Source organism: Myotis nattereri (genome assembly GCF_964212035.1).
Source record: "Myotis nattereri genome assembly, chromosome: 3".
Taxonomy (NCBI): domain Eukaryota; kingdom Metazoa; phylum Chordata; class Mammalia; order Chiroptera; family Vespertilionidae; genus Myotis; species Myotis nattereri.
This window is the reverse complement of record NC_138077.1, coordinates 179,780,837-179,799,689: the sequence shown is the minus strand read 5'-3', so window position 1 is coordinate 179,799,689 and position 18,853 is coordinate 179,780,837. Positions and strand designations below refer to the sequence as shown.

Here is an 18,853-nt window from a genome sequence, read left to right as displayed (position 1 = left end):
AAGATGGCACGATTAAAGCAAAGGCAAGCAGCTCTCCTCATTAATTCAATACATATATTATTTCCTACCATGTGCCAGACACTGCTGGGAGCCGGGGAGAGACCCACGGAGCCTACAGTGCAGCTCCCATGGCTGGATGCAGAGTGTGAACGAGAGGGGAGTGGGGGATGCATCTGGGTGGTTGCCTGGGGTTACGTCCTAAAGGGCCTCGTGGTGCCAAACTAAGAAACCAAATTTAACCAGGACTGGGAGATGGGCAGGAAGGCTGCCAGGGCAGAAAAAGGTCAAGGGGCAGGTCAGCATGCTAAGCGCTCTGTCCTTCTAAGTGCTTGCTAAGCGCGCTTTTCCCAGACCCCGGGCAAGGTCTCTCTTTTCTCGCAGTGACCTGGGGCCATACTCACCCATGGGCACAATGATCCCAATGACAGCAGCAGTGACCGTTGAGCCCGTCTTGCCGCCTTCGTTTCCGTCTGCAAAACACAAACATTTGCAGGATGGCGTCTCTCATTTCCAGCGGTCCTTCTGCCCATCTGCACTATCATTCGTTTTGAAGACGTAATTGAAGTGGGACACAGTATCATGCAGTGGGATCAAGAGCACAGGCCCCTCGGTCAGACTTCGTGGGTTCAAGTCTAGCTCTACTACTCACTATTTGTGTGACCAAGGGCAAGTTATTATATATCATAAATATATTTGTCTTTAAAATGGGGATAATATTACCTACCTCCTAGGGATACTGTACAGACTAAATGAGATAATTCATGTAAAATGCTTACTTAGCACAGTGCCTGGCACAGCCTTGCCTAGTTCAAGGATGGCAGGGAGTGGGGGAGGGGTTGTTGTAAAGCCTAAATAAAATAGGGTGTAGAGAAGCACATTCTGAATGGAAAAGTGCTTGGAAAGTGAGCTGTAGTTGTTAAGAAGGATGTTGCGTCATCTTTTCCACTCTTAGAGCCATCTTCATTGTAACGTGTGTAATGCACTTTGTAGTCTGGAAGGCATTCCTCCCTGGGGCCCTCATGACGCCCTCTGAGCGGGAAGAGAAGCTATTATCTGCTTTTGCTCCAAGAGAGATGATCGGCCCCTGACAGTGGCCCAGGTGCCACCCTCTCAGTGTGTGTGTTTCTCCGAGCTGCTCGGAGGGAGCCTGATATTAAGGGGAGAGAAGAGCTGCACTGCTTACACAGCTACTGTGGCCACGTGGCTGGCCTCTCCCTGGGGCCCCAGCAAACACTGCACAGCAATCGTGAAGCCTAGAGCAGGGCGAAGCCAGCGGGGACTCCTGCTCAGAGGCTTCGCCAGGCTGAGGAACTGGAATTCACACACAGTCCCCCTGCCTCTCACACCTGCAGGTACGTGCTCAGCTCTGCAACCCCAGCTTCTGCTGGGAGGACAGACCCCGCCAGCAAGGCGCTGCCGAGCGCGCGGCCGGGTTTCTGGGCCTCGCCTGTACAGGAAAGTGTATCCTCTTAGATCACTCCCCTCGGCAGGTAACTCAATTAGCAAGGCGTTTGCTGGTTAATGAGATGGAACTTTTCTGGCAGTGATAATTACTGCTCCTGATGATTTAATTAGTGGGGGAACAGAATGACTTTCATCCCGGGGTTTGGGAAGAGGCACACGCAGACGAGTTGTGGGTATTACTATCTGAGGGACCGACTGAGGGCGTTGAGAACTGAGACCAGAACTTTTGAAGTTTCCAAATCTAAGGGACACCCCCTCCTATACATGTCAGTACACGTGACACAGACACCTCCCAGAGCAGCAGAGGCTGTGTGTGTGAGCACTTCCATTACACTGTCTCCTTTGCCTCTCCTGCAATCTTGTGAAGCAGGTAGGAGAAGGGTTGTTATTATCCTACTTTGTAGGTGAGGAGACTGAGGCTCAGAGATGGGAAGTGGCTTCCTTTAAGACGCTCTGTAAGTTAGGGACACCTAAGACTCCTAAACCACAGGTGCGCACCCCCACTCAGAGATACGCACTATTCAGCTCTGGTCTGACCTCCCATTCCCACAGATGCCCCCGTCGTGGCTTCCCATATAATGAGAGAAGGCAGAAGTCATTTCCTCACAGTGCTGGGAGTGGTTGCTGGTTGCAGGGCTTGGGGTAGACGGGCCGATGCTGGAAGCCCTGGGCACAGTGACTGAGCTTGGGGCTGCAGCTGCCAGGCGCGGCGTCCCTGTGCTGTGGTTCTGGTGGGTGGGGCTGTGGATGGTGGTCCCAGGTGCTCTCGCAGAGTCAGCTTCGGTCCTCACTGTGGTAGAGGCTAATGTCGTAGTTGAGGTAGATTGAGGCGCTGGAGGGGAAACACCCATGGAGGTCACTTGGACAGAGAATTTTATTGACTTAGTGCCTACACTATTGCCTCTATGGACTTTACTTATGAACTCTACTTATGAATGTATCTCATGGCTCAGCTCAAGGGCCACTTCTGGGAAGCCGTCCCTAATCCCCCCGAATGGACTGTGATCTTCCCTTCAGCTGAACCCCAAGCATTGTGTCTGAGTTTATACTGCATGCTGGTTTGAGAAAGATGAGCTATTACAACAATGCTGAGAATTAGGTGTGGGCAAGACCACTGCCAAAGTCTGGGAGGAGGGAAAATCATGTAAACCTAGAAGGATTTTACACGCATGCTATTACACCCTTAGGGTTAAATTCTCACTCCACTTTAAACAATTGCATCTGGAAATCATAAATGATACAGTGGACTTTTGCTCAAACCAAAGGCCTTGGGCCTACACCAAGACTTGGGAATGAGTAGAAATTTATATGGTTGAAGTATGAACTATTAGTCCCAATCATGTCACAAAGGGCTCCTATGTAATATGTTGAGTTCTGGGCAAGAAACAGGCAAGCTCATAGTCACCTGCATATAAACAGTGATAACGCCACGGGGATAAAGGTGTTTTTTTTTGTTTGTTTGTTTGTTTTTTTTAAATATATTTTATTGATTTTTTACAGAGAGGAAGGTAGAGGGATAGAGAGTTAGAAACATCGATGAGAGAGAAACATCGATCAGCTGCCTCCTTCACACTCCCCACTGGGGATGTGCTCGCAACCAAGGTACATGCCCTTGACCGGAATCGAACCTGGGACCCTTGAGTCCGCAGGCCGACGCTCTATCCACTGAGCCAAAGCAGTCAGGGCTTGTTTTTAATTTATTGACTTTAGAGAGAGAGGAAGGGAGAGAGCGAGAGAGAAACATGGAGTTGTTGTTCCACATATTTATGCATTCATTAGCTATTTCTTGTATGTGCTCTGACCAGAGATCGAACCCGCAACCTTGGCATACTGGGGTGATGCTCTAACCAACTGAGCTACCCAGCCAGGGCCAATCAAGGGTTCTTAATTTGAAGTCTTAAAGGGGTTCCTGAAAGTCCTGGAGGGAGTGAGAAGAGGAAAGCCTTGGAAGGACGCCGGGGACACCAGCATTGCAGGAGGTGAAACAGAGGAGCCCGGGGAGCCACAGGAAGCCCGAGCAGAGGGAGGGAGCCGGGGGAGGAAGTCAGCAGGAAGAGGTCTGGCATGGCCAGGCCACCCCTCCTGGCAGGTCCGCCTACCTCGGTAACACCTCTTCATGTCGGGGCCCAGCCACATGGTGTCGGGACAGGCGCACGTGTACTTGGGAGAGTGGCTGGAGAGCTGCGGAGCAGGCAGGCACAGGTACTCGCAGCCGCCGCTGGGCTGGGCACTCAGCTCGCAGGCATCTCCAGCTAGTGGGGGGGAGGGAGAGAGGCAGGCCCTTCCAGCACTGGACCTGGGGCTGACCCCACGCCTCTGCTCATCCTGACAACAGCTCTCGGAGGTGGGCATTAGGCCCCAGACTGACAGATAGAAGAAGCTACGCTGACATGGAGAATATATTTGTCAAGGCTGTACCTCTAAGAATTTGGGAGACAGATTTAAACTGAGGTCTGTTGGACTCCAAAGTCCAAGTTTTCCCCCTATGCCACCAGCCATTTCTCTTTCCTTTTTAAATTTCTAGATCTAGATCAGACACCCACCTTATCTCCTTATCCCCTATGACTTTTCACCTCCACCCTGGCAGCCAGCCCCTCAGTTAGTTAGACTTAGGATACCCTAGAGATAGAGGAGGTGACAGCAGGTGGTAGGATTCCTGGCTTCTTTTCCAACCAACCACCTGCATTACAATCTGGCCCCAGGATTCACTAGTTTATACTACTGTCAAACGGGCACACGTACTAAATGAGAAGCAGTGTGCTCCTTTGAGCAGAGGAGTTCTGGAACCTGAGCTAACAATATTTTGCCTCTGAGCCCCCGCGTCCTCAATTGTTAAATGAGAACAGGAACACCCACACTTTGTAGGACTGGCAAAAAGAGGGCACTTACGTATTTATTTCTTTATGCCCAGGCTTATTTCACCAGGAGCCTGCTTGAGGCAAAAGGAAATAAAACATGTGACAGCTCAGCGCTCTACCAACCGGAGGGGCTGCTGCCATTAATCCTGGGGTGCTGAGCTAATTCGTCGCCTGCGCCTAGTGGAGGGAGAGGCTGTGGGCAGGGGACCTGGGGCCAGTGAAGGCTCACCTCTTGGCTGCTTCAGCTCATGGAAGATGACGATGTCGTGCGGGTTATTGAGGTTCTCAGCCAGGACGGAGATTTCCAGGCCAGTGAGCCGATTTGCACTGAAAATGGCCTCGTTTTCCAGGTCTGTCCAGAACACCTTGTCCTGTGGGCACAAATGCAAAGGATGGGAGGCCTAGAGCCTAAACCCAGGACCTCAGTCTGAGGGTTCAGCCCCAGAGCCTGGCCATAAGAATTGCCCTGCCGTCTCCCGGAGCTCTCCTGTCCACCGGCTCACAGGGGGTCGCGGCCGCTGACCTGTGGCATGTGCTCCGGCTCCCTCTGTCTGAGAGTGTCTTTGGGTGATTTTGTGCTTTGGCCTGGAGGCTGCTCGTTAGAGCTCGGCTAGGCCTGCTTCCTGGGTCTCTGTTAATTGTTACCATTACTGGGGCCCAGGACCATGACTGGAGGAGATGTGTGAGCTACTGAGGACTAGTCCCTGCTGGGCTGCCTACAGCTTCTGGGCATAACACATACGGTGAATCGTACAAGCCTGGATGTGCATCCGTAGAGATGGCCACATGGACAGGAACAAACATGTAGCCTCATGCACAGAACTGGACACATACCCACATGCTCATCAACACACACAGAGGCACACTTGTACCTAAATAAGCACTTGTGTAAGTATTGGTATACATGTTTACGTGCACAAGCACCAGCATATACAGGAACATGCTTTCTTTTCTTTTCTTTTTTCTTTTTAGCAAGAGGGGGAGGGAGGGAGAGAAAGAGAGAGAGAACATTGATCGAGCGATTGCTTCCTTCCTGGGGACTGAACCCGCAACCAAGGTATGTGCCCTGACTGGGAACTGAACCCACAATCCACAATCTTCTGGTACATGGGACAATGCTCCAACCAACTGAGCCACACCGGCCAGGGCAAGGAATGCATGCTTTTAAATGTATTCATGTACACACATGCACATACATGTACTTTACACGCACGTGTCACAAATATGCACAAGCACATACATGTGTCCGGACACACCTGTCTTGAAGCAGGGGCTGGACTTCCCCATAAATTCAGAGCACTGCTGGGTGATGTCGCGCCAAGCAAATACTGCCAGTGCCCACCACAGACCACTGTCCCTTTGCCTTCCCTCCCTCGGTGGCAGAGTTAGTTTTGGGGCAGAAGCGGATGTGTGAGACCTCGGTTGGTTCTTGCTTCTTTGCTCCCCGAGGAGAAAGGTTATTAGGGTCAGAACAAAGGAGGGTCTTAACGCTCACCCTCCTGGGAGCTTCGTGGGCTGGGATAGTGTTTGGTTCACTTCTATGACCCCAAGGCCCAGAAAAGGTCAGTAAAAGTATGTTGAGTTGAACAGTATCTTTCAGGCCATTTCCAACAATAATGATTGTAAGGAAATACAGATTCCTTTTCCCCTCCCTCCTTACCTCCCTCCCCCCCCTCCCTCCCACCCTCCTGCCCCCCTCCCTCCCTCCCATAATTGGGTACCTTCTGTCTATGTGGGCTCAGTGCTGGGTGCTGAGAGTTCCCAGAGAAAACACATGTGGTCTAGCAACTTACCTCTGCGCTTGCTCTGGGAGCGGCCTTGGGAAGGGAGCACAGGAAAGGCAGCCTTTGCACGGAGGCCGCTCACAAAGACACAAACACGCCGGTTGGCTTCCCTGTCCCTTGTTTCTATCTGGACAGCCCTCAGGGAGCCACCCCATCTGAACAAACTTTCCTATGGGCCATGCCTCCCTCACGGGGCTCACCTCAAACACAGCCACCCCAAAAGGGTGGCCCAGGAAGTGGGGGGAGGAAATCAGCATCTTTCTGTGGCCGCCGCTGAAGTCGATGCTGGACAGCTGGTGCAGCTTAGAGTCGACCCAGTATAAGCGCTGGCTCAGCAGATCTTGGGGAGGAGAAAGGGGACGGGGGATCAGGCCACCAGCCTGGGACCACAGCCTGTGTCTCTGCTCTTCAGTGCCCCCTCCCTGCCCACATCTCCAGGCCAGGCCTCCATGGGAGGCCGTCCCGGGGCAGCCAGAGGGACACACGGACCCTGGCACCGCGAGGGATGCAGGAACAAGACCCGTGGGCCTTGGTCAGGGCCAGGTGCTAGCACAGCCCCGATCTGAGGGCAGGGCTCACCCAGGGTGATTCCGTTGGGCCACTCGATATCGTCTGACACCAGTGTGTGCCGGTCTGCACCGTTGAGCCCAGACTTCTCAATCTTGGCCTGGTACCCCCAGTCAGACCAATACATGAACCTGAAAGAGAGAAGAACCCACAGGGCTTCTTGTCAGGGACGTGATTGGGTGGTCTGGATCACAAGGGCCCGATGACCCGCTGAATGCTGAAGAGGACACGCAGTAAGGGCTGGGAAGACCTGAAATCCATGGGAATCATCAGGCTTGGCGTTAGCAGGTGCTTTAGCCTTCACCTCACCCGAGTGCGGGAAGCCTGTGCTCCCCGAGTGTCCCCGGCCTCTGCTGGGTGGCCTGGAAGCCATCTCTCCCGTCCGGCGCTTCAGCCAGAGCCCTGCACGCCAGTGTGGGAGGGCCCTTGCCCACCCTCTCGTACTATTCCGGTCCACAGGGGAGAAAGTGGATGACTACCGGGGCCACACAGCTAGACTGCCCAGGGCTTCTCTCTCTCTCTTTCCTGAACATGTATTGAGGACTTCCCATGTGCCAGGCACGGGGCTGAGTGGTTGGTTTCACCTCATGTACCTACATCAGGACTATGGACGAAATCAAAGGGAGAAAATCCTTTCTAATGGGCAGAACTGTCCCCAGATGAGAAGGGGTCGGGGAATGATGAGCCTGCCTCTGGGAGTGTGTGAGCAGCCGCCAGGGGCCCACCTGCAGCGTGCGGACAGGCTCCCTGCCCAGGAGCGTCTACAGGCAATTCCCAGGCCCTGCTCTGTTCTGAGACGCTGTCGCTGATTCTGTGATAGGATGAATGAGCAGCAGAGTCCTGGAGACTGAGGGGCCTGCACGGACTTTCCTCCCGTGGGCTGTGTCGGAGGCTCTCCGAAGCCCTCAAGGTAGCCCTGATGACAGGTGCATGGGGACTGAGGGACTGTGGCCTACGGTGGGAGAGCAGGAAGTCCCAGGTGAGGACACTCACCCTCGCAGGGGGTCGACGGCGATGGCCCGGGGCTCACTGAGGTCGTGACTGAAAAGGGTGCGTCGGCGGCTGCCATCGACTGTGGCCACTGAGATGGTCTTGTTGCCCGAGTCAGTCCAGTAGATGTGCTTGTGGACCCAGTCCACCGCCAGGCCCTCTGGAGAGTGCAGCTGCTCGTCGATGAGGACCTCCTGCTCTGCCGGGTCGCTGGCCTTGTCCATGTACGCGCTAGGAGCAACCAGAGCTGCCGTGGGGCAGGTGCTCTACCCACACGTCCCCCCGGAGCTGCCTGTGTGCCCTTCTCCCTCCTCTCCCCGCTCTGGGTGCTGGCAGTGGATTTCAGAGGAGCTTAGCTAATTTCTATTCAGTGCATTCCCTGGGCCACCAGGGTAAGCGTATAGGTTTGAATCAGCCACAGCCTCCAGCCCGGAGAAGTTCATTTCAGTGGGCGACAGAAATCGACAGCCAGACCATCACAGTGCAATGTGACTCCATAAACCACTCGGGGCTGTGGCAGCAGAGAAACGGAGGCTGCATCATCCTGGGGGTTGCAGAAGGCTTTGTAGTTGAGTCCTGACGGATGACCGTGCTTTAGGAGCACAGATGCAAACGCCCAGGGGTGAGTAAGGCGTGACATCCAGTGGAGGTGGAGCTGGGTAGTGGGATATGAGACGGGAGGCAGGTGGGAGGGGCCACATCCAGGGGGCTCTGCATGCCCCGAGGAGTGGGATTTTCTCACGGAGCACGAAACTGAACAGGTCAGACGGGCATGTGAGATCACCGTGGCACCTGTGGGCTATGAAATGGATTGGAAAGGGCGGAATGAAGGCAGGGAGACTGGAGGGGGCTATTTACTGCATCCAGGTGAGAGAGAAAGAGGGCCTGCCGGAGGCTGTGCCGTGAGAATGGAGAGAAGGGGCTGAAAACACAGTAGGCGCCCAGGAGGCAATATTAACAGGACTTTCTGTCTCCCAAATGCTGTTTCTCCCAAGGGGGTCTCCCCCGTAACCTCTCTCTGGGAGGTCAGTGGCCACTGCCATCCATAACTCTGACGCTCCCATCCCGGCCACTCTCTGAAGCTCCAGACAGTAAAGCCAGCTGTCTCCCTTGGATGTCCAGACACCTTAAACTCAGTACATCAGGGCCCCTCACCTCCACTGCCCTCCCTCAGCCAGCCTGCTGGACGGCCCCAAACCCCACCTCAGAGAACAGCACCACCCACAGCACCTCCCAAGCCAGAACCTAAAACCCCCAAAATGAACCCGGAAGTTCATCTGACTCTTCCTCCTCAGCCCCGTTTCGTCTGTCATCAAATCCTGCCTCTTTCAGCGACAGCTGCTTCTGTGTGTGTGTGACCTGAGTGTGTCTCTGTGTTGGGGGTGGTCGTCATTGAGTTGTCAGTGAGTAGCATTTGGTATACAGTGGGGCCTTGACTTACGAGTGTCCCGACTAACGAGTTTTTTGAGATACCAGCTGTCTCTCGGCAGATTTTTTTGCATTGAGTTGATAGAGTAATTTGAGTTAACGAGTTCCTTAACGAGCTCGGTCTCGGAACGAATTAAACTCGTAAGTCAAGGCCCCACTGTATTTGTTTCTACCTACCCGTCCATCTGTCCATCTGTCCATCCGCCCATCCATCCCGTCATTCTTTCAACACTCTCCCCAGTGCCTGGTCATGGGCAGGTCTGCTAAGTGGATGGATCTCAGGACGAAGAAAGGCTATGGCTGCCCCAAGGGGCCGGGACATGCGGGGAGGCAGGCTTGTGGTAGCCAAGGAAGAGCGGGAGGAGAGGAGGAGTGTGTGAGGAGCTTCCTGAGCGCTGAAGGTCACCGGCTGGTGTCACAGACCCAGAGGAGGGCTGGACTGGGGGAACTGCATCGGAAAGATTTCCCTGACCCCGCTGATGGGGTCGGAGGCCTCCTCTGCGATCTCCCCATGACTCACGATCATCACAATGGGTGTCACTGTACTGTGAGTGGGTTCTCCAGGCATCTGCGTCACCTTGAGTCCTCAGGACCGAACACACAGGCCTGTGAGCTGCTTTGAAAGTCCTCACCAAAGGCAGGGATTGCTTCCTTTCTGCCAGGGCTGAGCATTTCCTGGGTTTGGCACGGCCCTACTAGGCCGCCAGGGGGCAGTCAAAGCCAGGTGTGTGGCGCTCAAAGCTGCTCTCCGAATGGAGCCACAGCCTAAGGCCAGGCCAGAGGGTATGGGTGGGGGGAGGGGAGGGGTCCTGCAGCTCCATAGCCACTGTGATTCTGTGTCCCTTCCTAAGCCCCAACTCTGTCCTGGAGAATTCCAGGGGCAGAAAGGGCACAGAGGCCGCCCTTCCTCTTCCCCTGTCAGCTCCACCCCCCAGGCCTGGCTGCTCACCTGTAGATCTTGCGGTAAGAGAGGTCACACCAGTAGATACGATTGGTGGCCACTTCGACGTCTAGCGCCACGACGTTCTTGAGCATGGGGATGAGGCGTGAGTAGTCCCGCTTCACCAGGTCTATCCTCCGCACCTCGTGCCGGTTGGTGAAGATTAGGGACGGGCTCCTGCCAGCTGCCATGCAGAGAGGTTGAGAGAGACAAGGGTCAGGGCAAGAGGTGAGGACCTGGAGACCAAGGCGCTACCACTGGTTTGCTGGGCGATGCCTCATTTTCCTGTAGAACAGGTGACAAGTCCTACCTCACAGGTTAGAGGAGCAGATGAAACCATTGTTACAAAAAGCGTTAAGATGCAAAGATACCACACATAACAGAAGGACTTTCCCTCTGTTTATTAGATACAAATTCCCCCAATCCTCCCCACTTCCTCCTCAGGCTCCCACTGAAGGCGGTGCGACCCCCAGCTCCCTGCCTCGCCTCATCACTCGCCTCTCCAACACACCGTGACTCCGACCTCCAGACCACCTATCATTACTTAGCCACCACTGCTTTGCTGCCTCGGGGCCTTTGCTGAAGTTGTCCCCTCTACCTAGAATGCATCTCTCGCCAGCAACTACCACCTCCTTTGCTTAGGGCCCCACTGCGATAGTTCAAGAAGGGGCAACGTGAGCATTAAGCGTTTTACAAAGATGAGTGAGGACCAGTATGGAGGACAGACACTGAAGCTGGGGTGAGATTGGAGGGAGGAGACTCAGGGAGGCCATAGTGACTCTTTAGTTTATGTGGCGTATATTTAGGGCCATAAGAGATAAGGCTGCAGAGGTTGGCAGGGGCCAGACCATGAAGTGTCCTATCAGCTGGGTGAAGAGTTTGCACTTTATCCTGAGCCAATAGCAGGGGTGGGATGTGTGCAATATAAGACACAGATTATGAATGTGTATACACAAAACCCATTTATGGACTGAAGATTAGATTTCAGGAAGGTCCTCAGTGACCTAGACATTCCTGGCTACTGCATATGGAGGGCACACCATGTCCCTCGTCTACTCAAACCCTCGGAAGCTCCCCTGACCTAGAGTGGAACCCAGAGTCACCCCTCACTGGGAGGGGGAGACCTTTGTGATCTGCGCGTCACCTCTCTGACTTCCGCCGGTCCTCCTTGCTCCAGCTGCACTGGCTTCCTCACTGGTATTTGGAACCAGGCATGCTCCTACCTCAGGGCCTTAGCACTTCCGTTCCTTCTCCTGCTGCTGTTCCTGCAGACAGTGCACGGCTCACTCCTTCACCTCACAGGTCACCTTCTCATGAAGGGGAGGGCTCCCTGACCACTCTACCCAAACGGCAAGCCACTGCCCTCCTGCCCTCCCCTCTCCCCTTCCCGGCTTTCTATTGCCCCTTAACCCTTATTACTTCCGGCCACGCACTGCATTTTGTTTGTTTATCTGGTTTCCTGTCTGTCTCTCCCACTAGGGTGAAAGTTCCGTGAGGGCAGACAAGGATGTGTGTCTGTTTTGCTTACTGCTGAATCTAGTGCCTACCACGTTCGGTGTCCAGTACAAAGTACTGAATAAAATGAATGAATACAGCTGGCTGAACTGACCAGTTAGGTCTTTGTGTGGGCTGCCTATGCTGTGTGGATAGTCTGCATGGTCCAGTTTGTCCATGTGTTGTTTCTGTGGGCTGTACTGGGGGCTTTATGTAGTGTCTGTGTGGGTGTTAGTGTGCATGCAGCGTGTGTGACGTGTATGTGCACTCCCAGCACTGTGTGTGCACACCCACTCCTCACCTATACGGAAGCACACTCTTTCTGTACCTCCTCAGAGCTCCCCTCCCCCCACACCTTGGGGCGCCCTTACCGACAGCCTTGCAGTTCTTGGTCAGTGTGTCCATCTCGTAGCCAGGGTGGCACTCGCACTTAAAGTAGCCCTTGTAATTGACACAGATCTGGCTGCAGGCGTCTGGATCCTCGCACTCATCTATGTCTGTGGGGAGGAGCAGAGGTCAGACTGGCAGGAGCTCTGCCTCTGTCTGGGGGTGTGAGGGGAGGGTCTCACCGCCACAGGTCTTCTGGTCCAGGAGCCGGTAGCCTGCTGGGCAGGTGCACTCAAAGCCGATCTTGAGGTCATTGCAGATGTGGGAGCAGCCGCCGTTGTTGTGCAGACACTCATTCAGCCCTGGAAAGAGACACGGGCTCCTGAGGGTCCAGGAGCCCAGCCTGGGGTGGGGGCCAGGTAGGGGTGGGCCAGGGCTGAAGCAGAGCCTCAGGGCAGCGGGACTCCCGAGGAGCCAGGATGCTCTGTGGCCTCACTGGACCTCAGCCTCATCAACCAGGTGCCTGGGCAAGAGGTGGGTCAGAGAGGAGCGGTCCTGGCTCCAGGCCAGACACACAGACAGGGACAGAGTGGAACCAGAACTCGGGTCCTTTGCCTCCCAGGCCAGGGCTCTCTGCCAGGCTGCAGGCCGCTAGGCTGCCTAAGGTTTTTCCTTTCACAAACAAGTTTCTTCCAGCTCTTCCTTCCTCATGGCCTCAGAGTGGAAGAGGCCAGCATGTACTATGTCCAGCCCTCAGGATGCCCCAGCAAGCCCCTCTGAAACGCCTTCGCTTCAACACCTGCAGCCTCAGCAGCACTTCCCTCTGAGGGAACAAAGTCCCTCCTGGCAGGACCACCTCTCTGTGGTTTCTGCTCCTGCTCCCACTCTGTGTGTGGGGCTGACCAGAGCCTAACAGCTCCCTCAGAAGCTCCTTAAAGCACTGATTTCTGATCCCTACCAATCAGATCCCTTTCTCTGGACACACCCCATGTGCCCATGTCCAACTTGCACAGGGCCCAGAGCTAGCCCACCGTGCAGAAGTCTGGACAGTCTCCCCATACTGAGCGTGTGGTTATCTAAGATCCCAGAGTCTTTTTCTAGACTGAGCTGTTGCTCAGTCAATGCCCTCCTACCATGAACTACAATGGATTTTTTCACCCCTTCTCCAGCACCTGTCTATTCCTATGCTTAGCCACAGGCCGGGTCCTGGGATTACCAACTCCTGCAAAGGATGAAGGGATGCCAGGAGGTCATCTGGTCATCCACTCCCTCATCACCTTCTGGCAGGGTCCTAGAGGAGGTCAGGGAGGCCAGGACCAAGGCTCACAAGTTCTCACAGCATCTTCTGAGCTTTAGGATCACAGAAGGTTAATTCTGCAAGCCAAGGGAAGGCGCCACCACCCCTCTGCCCTCCAGGCTCATGCACCACCACTCCAGCCACGCCAAGCAGAGCTGAGCTGAGCCAGCCATGACCATGCAAACAGCTGGTTTGAGCTGCCTACCCCAGGCCATGCACAGCTGTGGTGCCCCCCCTCCAGCCTAAGCCATGCTTGGGGAATGTTCCCCTTTACCCCTGGGCCTCCTCCTGTTTCCCTGAGATGCTGGTAGAGCTGAAAGAACAAGACCACAGCAACCCCATGACTGGGGAGGCCTGGGAGGGACTCAACCAGGCCCAGCCCTGGGAGCCCCAGCCCCTTTGCATGGGCTAAGCCATGGTACCTTTGGGGTGATATCGGTGGAGCACCCCCCCCCCAACAGGAATCTTGCTGTCACGCCAAACCCTCGCTGACCTCTCCCACACCATAGTATTCCCTCAGCACCACCCACTCATTTGTTCCCCCACTCAGTCCCTGCCTCACTCATCACCCACTCACGTCCTCTCTCCTTCTGCAGGTAGCAGCAACTCAACACTTGTATTTACAGGAGCCCCCGGTGGAATGGCAGGTGTAGGATGGCTTGGAAAGGGGCAGCGGGGGAGCAGAGTCCTCCAGGGCAGAGGTGGTCAGGGTGAGAATGGGTGGCGGCCCTTTCTGTCCCTGTCCCCCTTCCTTGGAAAGCGAGCACCAGGGAACCTCTGGGCCTTCCCCGTTCTATCTAGCCTGGAGGTGATTCTTCTGGGGGACTTGAGGGGTGAGGGGGCCAGTCCCTCGGGTCCCCCATGGAAGGAAGGGCAGTGACACTTTCCCAGCACATGCACACACCTGCGCACACGGGCATGCACACACCTGTGCACACGGGCATGCACACACTCGCCAGCTTACGTGCAGAGGCAGACAGACCATGGACTCCACAGACACACTCACACAGAGGTGGGATCACACACAGAGTCCGTGATGCAATTCCCTTGCCTGACTCAGAGAAGGAGCCATGGATACAGACACTGGCCTCTCACCAGCACAGAGACACAAACATGCGTGCATACTTCTCTTTGGCGTGTCATGCAAAAGACGAGAGAGAAGAGAGTTTAGTGGGTTAGTGGCCCTTGGCTAGCTCCCAGTCTGGGCGGGGGTGGGGCGGGGCAGGCTCAGTTGCTCCTGCTTCCCTATCCTCTTCCTTCTTCTGGGACTCTTCTTGGCAGGGCCTTGCAGGGAGGGGGGAGGTAGTCTGTCACCTGCAAGCTCAGGTGCAGGCTGTGACCTTCACCCAGCTCCTCTTCCTTTCAAAATCAATTTTAAAATCTTCACCAGGGGCAGCAACATGATGTTCATTCCTGTGGTGCTCCAGAGAATGAAGCTCCTCTGAGCGCCCTGGCGGGAGGTGCTGGGTGACAACGGGTCTGCCAGGAAGGGGGGAGGGAGGGAGGGCCTGACCGAGGCTCTGCCCAAACCCCTGACCTCAGAAACGGTTTCTGCCTGTTCTCTGAGATGCCCACCCACCTGCAGCCCAGACTCCTGCTCTTTCAGCCTGGGAACCCCCTGACAGCTCTAGCCATCAGGACGCCATCTCCTTCTGCTCCTCACTCTAGTCCAGCCTGTGAGTCTGGGTCCCAGGAAGCCTAAGCTCCTCAGGGCTCAGGATGATGCCGCCCTCACCCAGGCCTGGCCTGAGCCAGATGGACACCTGCCTGCTCTTCCCCACCTCGCCTCCTGCAGGTCAGCAGGGCAGAAACACGGAGCAAGAGAGAAGGTTCCAGCGTGAGCACACACTCAGAGGTCGGCATGTGGAAGGAGAGGCTGGGTTTGTGAGAGGAAGCATGTCTACAAGCCGCTGGGCTGGGAAGGAGAGGCCGTTCTCTTTGTAGAGATGCAGGACAAGGGGCCCCAAAGCAGGGAGCTCCGTCAGAGGCCACAGGACAGCGGGGGCCAGAGAGAGGGCCAGAGAGGAACGGGTGCCCGGGGCAGGTGAGGGCCTTGGCCTGGCTGCCAGGAGGGGCGTGGAGGGGTTAGTCCGGCAGTTGGGTGCAGACAGGTACTGTACCACACTCTTTCAGAGGCTCATCCGACCAGTCCCGGCAGTCCCTCTGCGAATCACACACTTTCCCGCCGTCCACGCACTCGCCACTCTTACACTGAAATCTGCGGGGACCCTCACATGTGGACTCTGTTGGGCCAGACAAGAGAGTGGACAGCTCCTGTGAGGCCTTCAGCAGGGAGGGCTAGGCTGGGCCCAGGGGGGTGAGCAGAGCTCCAGCCCCAGCATCTCCAGAGGGTGGCCCAGGACAGACAGCTGAGTGAAGGGCCGGTGGGAGCTCTGCTCACGGGGCGGGACCCCAGGCTGATCAGGCCCAGGCGTCATGCGGCTGCACAGGGCTGGGTCTGTACCTGATATTGCAGTACCAGGGACCAGGGAGGGAAAAGCATCAGCTCAACACACCCCAGGGGCTGGACTGAGCATCTCCTGGGTGGACCTATGTCCAGGGGCCTGGGGAGGGGAGGCTGCCTCACTGCCCACTTCCCCAGATGACCAGCAGGTTAGGGCCTCTCCTCCTGCAGGGGTGAGGGATGGCCAGCGCAGGTTAGGGCCTCTCCTCCTGCAGGGGTGAGGGATGACCAGCAGGTTAGGGCCTCTCCTCCTGCAGGGGTGAGTGATGACCAGCAGGTTAGGGCCTCTCCTCCTGCAGGGGTGAGGGATGACCAGCAGGTTAGGGCCTCTCCTCCTGCAGGGGTGAGGGATGACCAGCAGGTTAGGGCCTCTAGTCCTGCAGGGGTGAGTGATGACCAGCAGATTAGGGCCTCTCCTCCTGCAGGGGTGAGGGATGACCAGCAGGTTAGGGCCTCTAGTCCTGCAGGGGTGAGGGATGACCAGCAGATTAGGGCCTCTCCTCCTGCAGGGGTGAGTGATGACCAACAGATTAGGGCCTCTCCTCCTGCAGGGGTGAGTGACGACCAGAAGAGCCATCTGAGGAGTAGGGGGCTCCCTGGGGAGGACAGCCTCTGCTCAGTCTGGGAACAAGTGAGAAAAGCCACTTGCAGACTTGGACCTGGACAAATGGTGGGGCTGGACTTCCGGCCGTGCCCTTTCCTGCAGTCCTTAAACATCTAGTCCTGGTGCCACTAGGACCCCAGGGAGGGGGTCAGGGTGGTGTGGGGGCAGACAATGCTCGGGGGAAGATGCATCTCGGGGACCAAGGGGAGGCAGCCGCCAGCTCTGCTCTCCCCGCTGGAGCTGGGGAGAGCCCGGGGCGCTCGTGGAGGCTGCTGCCCCTCCGCTCCGACCGCACGCACCCGTTAGGCAGCCAGCTTCGTCACTCCCGTCCGGGCAGTCCTGCTCCTGGTCGCAGCGCTTGACTGCAGGGACACAGGCTCCGTCCCCACACTGGAACTCGTCTCCGCGGCAGGTCCCCAGTGCTGCCAGGACAGGCCAAGGCAAAGGGTCAGAGCCAGCGCGGTGCTGGGGCGGCTCCCCTGCCCGCCTCCCCGTCCACCCCTGGCAAGCACAGAACCAGTGGCTGAGCTCGGGCGACCTCGAAGGACACCTGACCAAGGCACTTCCAGTGTACAGACGGGAGACTGAAGCTCAGAGAGGGGAAGGCCGCACCAGGGTCCCAGGGCACTCTGGCGGCACAGCCAGGACTGAAACTCAGGTCTCCTGTTTCTCCCTCCACTGCCTCTCCCGGGGGCTGCCTCCCAGCGGACACAGGGCCTTTTCAGAGTTGGTGCTCATCTCGTAATGACTTCATCCCTTCAGCAAACCCTTCTGAGCACCACTGTGTGCCCTCGCGTACCAGGCATGAGGACCCAGAGACTGAGCTTCCCCGCCCTCCAGGCCTAGGAGGTCGGGGTGCGGGGGCAGGTGGTGGGGCACAGCGTGGGATGCCTTATAAGAGAAGGCAGCTGGGGGACCTGTGGGAGGCCAGGGGAGGCCTCCGGGGAGCAGGCCCAGCAGGTAGGAGCGCGGCGGAGTTCCTGAGCGCACCCCCTACCTGGGGCTGAAAGGGGCAGGGGTGGGAGGTGCGACAGGGAGGGCATCATCCCAGGACACAGGTACCCGGCAGACCCTTGACCTCGGGAGTCAGACCTGAGCTCCGCAGCTTAGGAGCCACGTGAACTCAGGTCGCTCCGCTTCCCCAGCTCGGGGTCCGCCGCCGCCAAGCGGGGCGACCCGGGCGGGCAGGGAGCGGCCGCGCACCCCGGGGGGCGGCGCGGAGGAGGGCGCTTACGGCAGTCGGCCTCGTCGGACTGGTCCTTGCAGTCGCGGTCGCCGTCGCAGCGCCAGCCCCGGTGCACGCACTCGCCGCTGCGGCAGGCGAAGTGGGCGGCGGCGCAGGCGGCGGGCGCGGTCGCGTTCCCCGGGCGCGCGCGGCCGCAGAGCTCGGCCGCCTCGTCCGAGAGGTCCCGGCAGTCGAACTGGCGGTCGCAGACCCAGCGCTCGGGGACGCAGGCGCTGCCGTCGCCGCAGCGGAACTCGCGGGGCCCGCAGGCCGGGTCGGCGCAGCCGCGCTCGTCGCTGCCGTCGCCGCAGTCGTCGTCGCCGTCGCACACGAACACGGCGGCCAGGCACGAGCGGTTGCCGCACTGGAACTCGTGCGGGGCGCACACTGCGCGGGACAGACAGCCGGTCGGCCCGCCGAACCCCGGCCCGGACACCCGGCCGCTGGTCCTGCTGCAGGGGCCGGACCCACACCCCTGGGCCAGAAGGAGCCCTGCTGGGGCCTGAATGGTGGACGTGCCGCCAGGGACAGCAAAGGGGGCTTCCAATCCAGGTACTGCGGGTGCGTGCGTGCGTGCGTGTGCGTGCGTGTGTAACACACTCTCCCTCCCGGAGCCTCCCAGCCTCCCTGCCCGCTGGACCGCGGCGCTAGGAGGGCCTCTAAAGCTGCAGGGCGCCACCTGCAGGCCTTCGTGATGTTCCCAGGAAATGCTATGTAGCACGGCACTGACCCTTCCAGGGAACAGGGTCTGGGCTGTTTCCTGACAGCACAGCTCAGCCGCTCGGGTTCCCCGCCACCCGCCCACGGCCGGTACTGCACCATCTGCGTCTGCGGGCCTGGCACCCACGGCCACGAGCACGGAGCCCCTGCTCTGGGCCATGGCCTCCCTCTCTCCAGCACACGCCCTGCTCTGATCAGACCTTTTGCGCACGTTCCACCTCTGGGCTTTGGCTCCAGCTGTTGCATCGGCTGGTATATACGTTGCCCACCACTGTCTCTACACTTTACAGAGATGGGTTCTCGTCTGACGAGGGCCCAAATGCCACCTCTTTCCTAACACACTCCCTGCTCCCTGCTCGGGAAGCCCCCCTCCCGCTCTGCTGCCGGTGCCTTTCACATCATGCTCGGTGTCTGGGTCTCACATCCTTCTCCACCGCCCCAGGACCACACACCGCATGGCACTGGCTCTGAGGCCAACCCAGCGTGGCGCTGAGGGCCCGGCCCAGGGCTCCCCGCAGTGGGCGGGTGTGTTGTGGATGGGTGCGAGGGCTCATTGAGGGGTGTGCAGTAGTGAAGGGCAAAGGTCACTGGCCCTGCCTGGGGTCCTGGGCTTTCCCTCTCTGGTGGGCTGCTCTGAGCTGAGAGGCTGGGAGGGCCTTAGAGATCACCAGCCCAGCTTCCAGTTTACAGA

General features: G+C 57.4%; 1 protein-coding gene across 10 annotated transcripts in view; it reads right to left on the bottom strand.

The window, feature by feature from the left end:
• Positions 1 to 18,853, bottom strand: part of LRP8 (LDL receptor related protein 8) — a gene marked incomplete at its 5' end in the record, with an annotated part of 71,313 nt that overhangs the window by 7,987 nt on the left and 44,473 nt on the right. For 2 of the 10 annotated variants that reach the window (XM_081087348.1, XM_081087345.1), the window contains 13 exons: positions 402 to 470; positions 2,072 to 2,296; positions 3,564 to 3,716; positions 4,552 to 4,693; positions 6,307 to 6,446; positions 6,686 to 6,804; positions 7,667 to 7,894; positions 10,041 to 10,215; positions 11,897 to 12,022; positions 12,095 to 12,214; positions 15,270 to 15,392; positions 16,517 to 16,639; positions 17,452 to 17,829. In XM_081087348.1, coding sequence (XP_080943474.1) covers positions 402 to 470; positions 2,072 to 2,296; positions 3,564 to 3,716; positions 4,552 to 4,693; positions 6,307 to 6,446; positions 6,686 to 6,804; positions 7,667 to 7,894; positions 10,041 to 10,215; positions 11,897 to 12,022; positions 12,095 to 12,214; positions 15,270 to 15,392; positions 16,517 to 16,639; positions 17,452 to 17,829 — 2,121 coding nt within the window. Of the gene's footprint in view, positions 1 to 401; positions 471 to 2,071; positions 2,297 to 3,563; positions 3,717 to 4,551; positions 4,694 to 6,306; positions 6,447 to 6,685; positions 6,805 to 7,666; positions 7,895 to 10,040; positions 10,216 to 11,896; positions 12,023 to 12,094; positions 12,215 to 13,068; positions 13,651 to 14,155; positions 14,817 to 15,269; positions 15,393 to 16,516; positions 16,640 to 17,451; positions 17,830 to 18,853 lie in introns of those variants that run through there. The other 8 variants (XM_081087350.1, XM_081087347.1, XM_081087346.1 and 5 more) reach the window with 7 other exon arrangements.